Here is a 10,280-nt window from a genome sequence, read left to right as displayed (position 1 = left end):
CGTGGTCACAGGACTGGAAAAGTCAGTTTTCATTTCAATCCCAAAGAAAGGCAATGCCAAAGAGTATTCAAACTACTGCACAATTGCACTCATCTCACACACTAACAAAATAATGCTCAAAATTCTCCAAGCTAGGCTTCAACAGTATGTGAACTGAGAACTTCCAGATGTTCAAGCTGGATTTAGAAGAGGCAGAGGAACCAGTGATCAAATTGTCAACATCCATTGAATCATAGAAAAAGCAAGAGAGTTCCAGAAAAACATCTATTTCTGTTTTATTGACTATGCTAAAGACTTTGACTGTATGAATCACAACAATCTGTGGAAAATACTTCAAGAGATGGGAATACCAGACCACCTTACCTGCCTCCTGAAAAATCTGTATGCAGGTCAAGAAACAACAGTTAGAACCAGGACTTGATCCAAATTGTGAAAGGAGTATGTCAAGGCTGTATATTGTCGCCCTGCTTATTTAACTTATATGCAGAGTACATCATGCAAAATGCCAGGCTGGATGAAGCACATGCTGGAATCAAGATTGCTGGGAGAAATATCAATAACTGCAGATATGCAGATGACACCACCCTTATGGCAGAAAGTGAAGAGGAACTAAAGAGCCAAGTGAAAGAGGAGAGTGAAAAAGCTGGCTCTAAACTCAATATTCCAAAAACTAAGATCATGGCATCTGGTCCCATCACTTCATGGCAAATAGATGGGGGAAACAATGGAAGCAGTGACAGACTTTATTTTTCTTGGCTCCAAAATCACTGCAGATAGTTAGTGAGACCATGAAATTAAAAGACACTTGCTCCTTGGAAGAAAAGCTATGACTAACCTAGACAGCATATTAAAAAGCAGAGACATTATTTTGCCAAGAAAGGTTCATCTAGTCAAAGCTATTGTTTCCAGTAGTCTTGTATGGATGTGAGAGTTGGACCATGAAGAAAGCTGAGCACTCAAGAATTGATGCTTTTGAGCTGCGATGTTGGAGAGAACTCTTGAGAGTTCCTTGGATTGCAAGGAGATCCAACCAGTCAATGCCAAAGGAAATCAGTCCTGAATATTCATTGGAAGGACTGATGCTGAAGCTGAAGCTACAATACTTTGGCCACCTGATGTGAAGACTGACTCATTGGAAAAGACCCTGATGCTGGGAAAGATGGAAGGCAGAAGGAGAAGGGGACGACAGAGGATGAGATGGTTGGATGGCATCACCAACTGGATGGACATGAGTCTGAGCAAACTCCGGGACTTGGTGATGGACAGGGAAGCCTGATGTGCTGCTGTCCCTGGGGTCGTAAAGATTTGGACGTGACTGAGCAACTGAACTGAACTGAGCTGAGTAGTTTTCTGGTGGTATCTTTAGGATTTTCCAGGTGTCACATCATGTCATCTGCAACAGCGACAATTACTTCTTCTCCAATTTGGATTACTTTTATTTCTTTTCTTCTCCAATTGCCATGGTTAGGACTTCTAAAATTATTTCAAAAAAAAGTTCAAAGGTCTATATCCTTTTCTCGTTCCTGATCCTAAAGGAAATGCTTTCAGTTTTCACCAGTTAGAATGTTGTTAGTTGTGGGTTTGTTGTATATGGCCTTTATTATATTGAGGTAGTTTCCCTCTATGCCCATTTTCTAGAGAATTTTTATGATAAATAGGTGTTGAAAGTGAAAGTGAAAGTGAAGTCGCTCAGTCGTGTCCAACTCTTTGCGACCCCATGGACTGTATCCTACCAGGCTTCTCTGTCCACGGGATTTACCAGGCAATAGTACTGGAGTGGATTGCCATTTCCTTCTCCAGGGGATCTTCCCAACCCAGGGATTGAACCCGGGTCTTCCACATTGTAGACAGACGCTTTACCGTCTGAGCCACCAGGGAAGTCTTAGGTGTTAAATTTTGTCAAAAGTATCATCTGCATCTCTTGAGATGATCATATTGTTTTTAATCTTTACTTTTTAATATGGTATATCACATTGATTGATTTGCATATATTGAAGAATCTTTACATCCCTTGGATAAATCCCACTTGATCTTGGTATACTATGCTTTTAATATGCTGTGGGATTCTGTTTACTAGTATTATGTTGGGGGGTTTTGCAACTATATTAGTTAGTATTATTGGCCTATAATTTTCCTTTTTTGTGATATGTTTGTCTGCTTTTGTTATGAGGGTGATAGTGATAACAGCCTTATGGAATGAGTTTGGGAGTTTTTCTCCCTCTGTTGTTTTTTGGAAGACTTTGAGAAGGATAGGTGTTAGCTTTTCTCTAAATGTTTGATAGAATTTTCCTGTGAAGCTATTTGGTCCTAGACTTTTGTTTGTTGGAAGAGTTTTAATTATAGTTTTAATTTCATTACTTGTGATTGGTCTGTTAATCTTTTCTAATTCTTCCTGGTTCAGTCTTTGAAAATTGTACCTTTCCAAGAATTTGTTCATTTCTTCCAGGCTGTCAATTTTATTGGCATATAGTTGTAGTAGTCTCTTATGATCCTTTGTATTTCTGCAAAGGATTCACTTGTAGTTTCTCCTTTTTCATTTCTAATTTTGTTGTTTGAGCCTTGTCCCTTTTTTTTTTTTTTGAAGAAGAACTACCATTCTGATAGTGTGGGATATCTCACTGTGGATTTGACTTGCATTTCTCTAATGATTAGCAATGTTGAGCACCTTTTCTTTTACATCTAAAAGAGCTAGAAAAAGAAAAAAACCCAAAATTAATAGAAGGAATGAAATCATGAAGATCAGAGCAGAAATTAGTGAAATAGAAACCAAAAATAAAAACAGGAAAGATTAATGAAACTAAGAGGTGGTACTGTGAAAAACACTAAACTGATGACACATTATCCAGACACATCGAGAGAAAAAGAGAGCTCTTTAAGGTCAGTGTTTTTTAACTGATCTTCTGTCTGAATGATCTGTCCATTCTTGAAAATGGAGTGTTAAAGTCCATGACTCTCTTTATATCCATTAATGTTTGCTTTATATACTTAGGTGTTCCTGTTTTGAGTGCATTTATATTTAAAATTGTTTTATGTTCTTTTTGGATGGATCCTTTTTATCCTTATGCATTGTCCTTCTTTGTCTCTTGATGCAGTCTTTGTTTTAAGGTCTATTTAGTAAAGAGTCGGACATGACTGAGCGACTGAACTGAACTGAACTAAGTCTGATATAAGTATTCCTACCTGACTTTCTTTTGATTTCCATTGCACAGAATACCTTTTTCCATCCCCTCTCTTTCAGTCTGGATGTGTCTCTAGATCTTAAGTAGATCTATTGTAGAGTCCTGTTTTGTATCCATTTTGTATCTGCCATCCTATGTCTTTTGATTGAAGCATTTAGTCTATTTGCATTTAAAGTAATTACTCATAAGTATGTTGTTAATTGGAGAAGGCAATGGCACCCCACTCCAGTACTCTTGCCTGGAAAATCCCATGGACAGAGGAGCCTGGTAGGCTGCAGACCATGGGGTCGTGAAGAGTTGGACACGACTGAGCGACTTCACTTTCACTTTTCCCTTTCATGCATTGGAGAAGGAAATGGCAACCCACTCCAGTGTTCTTGCCTGGAGAATCCCAGGGACGGGGGAGCCTGGTGGGCTGCCGTCTATGGGGTCGTACAGAGTCAGACATGACTGAAGCGACTTAGTAGCAGCAGCAGCATGTTGTTATTACCATTTGTTAATTATTTTCTGATTGTTTTTATAGTTCTTTTTTGTTCCTTTCTTCTTTTGCTCTAATCCCTTGTGATTTAATGGCTATCTTTATGTTATTTTGGGTTCCTTTCTCCTTTTTTGTTTGTGTATCTATTATAAGTTTTTGGCTTGTGATTACCATGAGATGTGCATGTGTGTCTACACACACACACACACACACATAAATTTAAAGATCTCTTAAATTTGAAAGCATTTTAACAACCCTGAATTTGTACTTGTTACTCCCTTATGTTTAATGTTTTTGATATATTTTACAGCTTTTTTTTTTTTTACATCCCTTAACTCCTTATTGTTAATTTAGATATTTTGCCACTTTTGCCTTTTATCCTCCCTACTACCTAGTAGTAGTTGATCTACTACCTTTACTATGCATTTGTCTTTAAGAATTAGATTTTTCCTTTCATAATTTTTATATTTCTTTCATAGTTTTTATGTTTCTAGTTTTTCCTTAGAGGAGTCTTTCTAACGTTTATTGTAAAGTTGGTTTCGTGATGCCAAACCCCTTTAGCTTTTGCTTGCCTGTAAACCTCTGTATCTACTTCAAATTTGAATGATAGCATTGCCAGGTGGAGTAATCTTGGTTATAGATTTTTTCCTTTTATCACTTTGAATATATTGTGCCACACCCTTCTGGCCTACAGAGTTTCTGCTGAACAGTCAGCTGGTAGTTTTATGGGCAATCCCTTTCGTGTAACTAGTTATTTTTCCCTTTCTGCTTTTAAGGTTCCCTTTTATCCTTAATTTTTGCTATTTTAATTAAAATGTGTCTTGTAGTGGACCTCTTAGAGTTTATCTTATTTTGGACTGTCCATGCTTCCTGAAACTTGATGTCTGTTTCTTTCCCCAGGTTAGGGAAATTTTTTACCTATTACTTCTTTAAATAAATTCTCTGCCAATTTCTCTCCTTCTGGGATCCCTATAATGCAAATGTGAGTATGCTTCATGTTGTCCCAGAGGTCTCCTAAGCTATCCTTATTTAAATTTTTTTTCTGTTTTCTCTGTTCAACTTGGGTGATTTCCACCACCCTGTCTTCCTTAAATGTTTGGTTGAATTCACCCATGAACTCATATAGGCATGGTGTTTTCTACTTTGAAAGGTTAATTATTGATTCAATATCTTTAATAGATATTGATCTATTCAGATTGTCTATTTCTCCTTATGTGAGTTTTGATAGGTTGTGTCTTTCAAGGAACCAATCCATTTAGTTTAGGTTATCAAATTTTGGGGCATAGAGTTGTTCATATTTGTTCATTATCCTTTTAGTGTCCATGGAATCAGTAGTAATGGCCCGTCTTTCATTTCTGATGTTAGTATTTCGTGTACTCTATCTCTCTCACTGCTGCTGTCCAGCATCACAGGACAGAGTGAGTATCATACAGTGTATCACTAACCTGGAAAAAGACCAAAATTCAAAATTAGTAGTATGGTTCCTACTGCATGTGTATCACTTTTACCCCCATCATAAAGACGAAAAATTGTAAGTCAAACCAGTCATAAATCAGGGAACATGTGTGTGTGCATGTATTTAATGTTTTAGTTAGAAAATTATGCAAAACTAATGTTGTATTTCAGGTTGAACAATTTAAGATAACATCTGTTTTCTCATCTAACTTAATATAATCAGGAGACAGGTTGGGGACCAAGATTTTTTTTCTCTATTTTCCATTTGGTGTGGGGCACTAAATTTTAGAAGACCAATTATATACAATTCTTACAAAATTTAAACATGGATTTTTGATTTAAAATCAAAAGCTAGCTATGAAAGGTCAGCTGGTATTAAACGCGGATTCACTAGTCACATTTTTTTCTCTGAATCTACCTAGAGTGAAAGTGAAAGTCGCTCAGTTGAGTCTGACTCTTTGTGACCCCATGGCTTGTACTGTCCATGGAATTCTCCAGGCCAGAATACTGGAATGGTAGCCTTTTCCTTCTCCAGGGGATCTTCCCAACCTAGAAGATAATATTTAATATGAAAATATATTTGAGGCGTGTGAAAAAAAACTCTTGTGTTTTATGACTATAAATCACCTGGCACTTAAACTTTTACATTACATAGAAAGGAAACATAGTTTGGTATCATTTTCCCAGTTATCATGTAAATTGTTTTACTTATTGAGTATCTATAAAAAAATAAATTCTGATACTTTCTCATTTAAAATTAACTATTTGAGGTTTATTCACTTCATCTATTTCATAAGTAATCAATATTCAGTAGCTATTTAATATAATAGAGTGAGAAATTATGAACAGATATGTATAGAATGTTGAAGACTAATTTTTTTTTACAGGCAGAACTTCTAGATGCTGCCGCTGGTATTAATGTACGATTCAGATTAGGTGGTGTAAGTATGAATACATTCTTATTTAGTAGTATTAAAGCACATTTATATGAAATTTAAAAGATGTAATTTTAAAAAACATAGGCCATTTTCCTAATTAAATTGATATGGTTCTTTTAACTTTTCCATCTACAGGTTAAATTTCCACCTGAAATATACTATAAAATTTTCACTCACAGACATATTGAAGATCTGTGTGCTAATAGCCCTAGAGACTACACAAAACTTCCAGCAAAACATACATCTCATATTAAAAGTGATGATCTTCAGGAAGAGGATTACAGTGGCTGGTATCGTCGTATAGAGAACAATGGCTGGAGGCCTGTTTGTGAAACAGTAAGAACAGATAAATATTAATAATTTTTTATGTTATATGCTTAGAAACCTATCTGTCTTTCTGAAAGTTAATTTTCAGATTTTTTTAAAATAATAAATTCTACTAATTTAACTGATAAAATTTGCTTAACTACTCTGGGGCAACTAGTATACTTCAAGATTCAGCAATATATCTTTTTTTTAGTATATCTTTTTTTTTTTAACATCTACTTCTGCTTTTAATAATCAGCTTTGAGTCTAGACCATCTTTAGATACTCTCTGGCACTCAGAAATTACCCATCTTTATAATAAAGCAAATCTGAAGATGTTACTGACTGTAATTAATCCCTGGACAAGAAGTGGGTGTTCTTGAGAGTAATATCCCATTTTTTGTACAGAGCTTATAACAGCAGACCCTAGTGGGAAATCACTTGGGTTTTCATGGTGTTGAAAAATATAACATGTATTTATATGAACTAAACAGAATGATTTAAAATATACATGGTTTCTAATGCATATATATGATTTGAGAATTTTTCTATAGACATGTTTGTTTAATCTCCTTTTTGTGGAAATATTTTTTATCCAAGGATATTTGTTAACTTATATTTTAAAAGTTAACATTATCTGGTTGTATAGTTCTGGATGTTTGTTTATATGGCTCAAGTATCTTCATTCAAATCCCTCAATCTCTGATATACAAATTGTAGAATGTGGTATATTGGATATACTAAGTATGAAAAATGATCAAAGTGTGAATTCATTCATTCAGTCAACAAATTTTATTGCATACCAGTCAGATATATGGCATTTTACTAGATGCTTAATAAGCAATGGTAAATAAAAATTTTCCTCCACTGAAGTAGTTTGCCTTTTAATTAAGGAGAGAGTCAAGTAAACAGGACATTTCAGTACAGTGCTTTAATAGGCAAATTCAGAGTGTTGTGGGGGATAAACTGTCCTCTTTGTTATTTAATGTGTATGTGGTGAGGGAGGAGGAATGAACTGGAAATAAGAAAACAAGCAACCAGCTAGTATAAGTATCATATGGGGAAATCACGAAGTCTTAAGATACAATGGTGAGACTTCTGTATTCTTGGAGGGTGCCCATATTCCTTGAGGATTTGTTGTTACTGTTCAGTTGCTAAGTTGTGTCTGACTCTTTGTGACCCCATGAACTGCAGCACACTAGGCTTCCCTGTCCTTCACTGTCTCCCTGAGTTTGCTCAAACTCATGTCCATTGAGTCAGTGATGCCACCTGACCATCTCATCCTCTGTCATTCTCTTCTCCTCTAGCCCTCAATCTTTCCCAGCATCAGGGTCTTTTCTTTTCCAGTGAGTTGGCTCTTCCCATTAGGTGGCCAAAGTACTGAAGATTAGAGTCTTCAAAAGTCAGTAGCACCTACTGGTCAGCTCTGTTCTTATGAGAAACTAAAACACTCCTAGAATATGTCTATTCACTTATTCATTCAACAAATACTTATTAAATACTACCTCAGTACACTAATTCTCTTTAGTTTTTCTATGGCATGTGTCTCTTAAGGCTCAATGTGCTATTCACTTAATTAGAAATATCTTAAAAGGGTCTATCCTCTCCTCTATTTCTACCTTGGTATGTTCCAAGGTAGAATATAGTTCTTGTTTATAGTCAGATAACCTCACAATCAGTAATTTAATATTTTGTGTATTCATTTTCATTTCTCAATAGTTTTGGAGGCCTACTGAAAATGTGATGGTGGGAAACAAAAAGGAAAGTGAATTCCATTTCTCCAAACTGAAGAGAAGGCAAGACATGGAAAAGAAAAGAAAAATTAGAAAAATACAATGGATGCAGCAAATGTAGGTTGATGAAATACTTAGAATTATTTTTTTTTAATTATTCTCTTGATTTATTTTTTTTTTCCTGGAAATTTATTTTTTATTTTTTTAATTTTATTTTATTTTTAAACTTTACAATATTGTATTAGTTTTGCCAAATATCAAAATGAATCCACCACAGGTATACCTGTGTTCCTCATCCTGAACCCTCCTCCCTCCTCCCTCCCCATACCCTCCCTCGTCCCAGTGCACCAGCTCCAAGCATCCAGTATCGTGCAACGAACCTGGACTGGCGACTCGTTTCATACATGATATTATACATGTTTCAATGCCATTCTCCCTATACTTAGAATTATTAAAGAAGTATATATTTTCAAAAATTGCTATCACTAGTAAAAATAATCATGTTATTTTAAAAATAAGATGAAAGATTACAGTTATTTTTTAAAAATACAATGAAAGCAAATATTTAATAAATGCTTGCTAGAGACTGTTAATATCTAAGATATAAGTGGAAAAAGACAAATTTTCTTTGACCTCAAGGAAATCACAATCTTTTGCCACATGAGATGAAAATCAGCATTTACTTTTATATGTGAGATTAATATGACCTATTCACCAGGCATAGGCATTCCCTGGTGGCTCAGATGGTAAAGAGTCTGCCTGCAATGAGGGAGAACCAGATTCAGTCCCTGGGTTAGGAAGATCCCCTAGAAAAGCAAATGGCAACCCACTCCAGTATTCTTCCAGAAAATCCTTGGACGGAAGAGCCTGGCAGACTACAGTCCTTGGGGTCATAAATAGTTGGACACGACTGAAGTGACTTTGGTACCTTCTAGACTTACTCTATACCATTCTCAACCTTTTTTTGTCCCCTAAAGAAACTGACATGTAAGGATTACACTAAAAGGCATTCTGGACCTATCTAACAAATATTAAAAGCAAGTCTCAAAGGAATCAAATCATATCCAAGTTTACTTGACAGTATATAAGAACAGTGGAAAAGGGAATGGCAACCCACTCCAGTATTCTTGCCTGGGACATCCCACAGACAGAGGAGCTTGGTGGGCTACAGTCCGGGGAGATGCAGAGAGTCAGACATGACTGAGCAACTGAGCACACACCACATACATACAAGAACAAACTCCCCAGATATTTAAAGGAATAAAAAAAAACTTTAGTAGTCAAAATCATGTAAATTAACAATGTCTACCATGTAGTAATCAATTGCCACACATTCAAAGAAGCAGGAAAACAGACCCCTGAGAAGAAAAAATAATATCAGCCAACTCAGCAAAACACCCATGGCTGATTCATGTCAAATGTAGGGCAAAAACCACTACAATATTGTAAAGTAACTAGTCTTCAAATAAAATAAATTAATTAATTTAAAAAAATAAAACAAAAAGGTAGGAAATCTTTTCAGATAGATAAAAGCTGAAGAAGAAAAGTGATTCTAAGTAAAAATCTAGATACATACAGGAATGAAGAACACCAAAAATGGTAACTGTGTTAAGTAAATGTACAGAATTTTCTTCTTACTACTTAAACCTCTTTAAAAAGTAATTAACCAACTAATGAACTACACACTTGAAAATAGTCAAGATAAATAGTTAAGATGATAAAGTTTATGTTGGTTGTACCACAATTTTTTAAATGATAGGTATTACATTTTTATTCAGACTAAAATTGAAGAAAGTAGGGAAAACCACTAGACCATTCAGGTATGACCTAAATCAAATCCCTTTTGATTATACAGTGAAAGTGAGAAATAGATTTAAGCGACTAGATCTGATAGATAGAGTGCCTGATGAACTATGGACTGAGGTTCATGACATTGTACAGGAGACAGGGATCAAGACCATCTCCATGGAAAAGAAATGCAAAAAAGCAAAATGCCTGTCTGGGGAGGCCTTACGAATAGCTGTGAAAAGAAGAGAAGCAAAAAGCAAAGGAGAAAGGGAAAGATATAAGCATCTGAATGCAGAGTTCCAAAGAATAGCAAGAAGAGATAAGAAAGCCATCCTCAGCGATCAATGCAAAGAAATAGAGGAAAACAACAGAATGGGAAAGACTAGAGATCTTTTCAAAAAAA

At 35.5% G+C, this 10,280-nt stretch overlaps 1 protein-coding gene across 1 annotated transcript in view; it reads left to right on the top strand.

The window, feature by feature from the left end:
* LOC105005068 (chromosome unknown open reading frame, human C11orf65) overlaps positions 1–10,280 on the top strand; it is a 73,170-nt gene that overhangs the window by 31,839 nt on the left and 31,051 nt on the right. The window contains exons 3-5 of the mRNA XM_010862923.1: positions 6,000–6,053; positions 6,186–6,386; positions 8,076–8,206. Of these exons, the coding sequence (XP_010861225.1) occupies positions 6,000–6,053; positions 6,186–6,386; positions 8,076–8,206 (386 nt within the window). The remainder of the gene's footprint in view (positions 1–5,999; positions 6,054–6,185; positions 6,387–8,075; positions 8,207–10,280) is intronic.

This window comes from Bison bison, unplaced genomic scaffold (genome assembly GCF_000754665.1).
Source record: "Bison bison bison isolate TAMUID 2011002044 unplaced genomic scaffold, Bison_UMD1.0 scf7180017864485, whole genome shotgun sequence".
NCBI lineage: Eukaryota > Metazoa > Chordata > Mammalia > Artiodactyla > Bovidae > Bison > Bison bison.
Note: the sequence above shows the minus strand (reverse complement) of the source record. Positions and strands in the feature narration are given on the sequence as shown.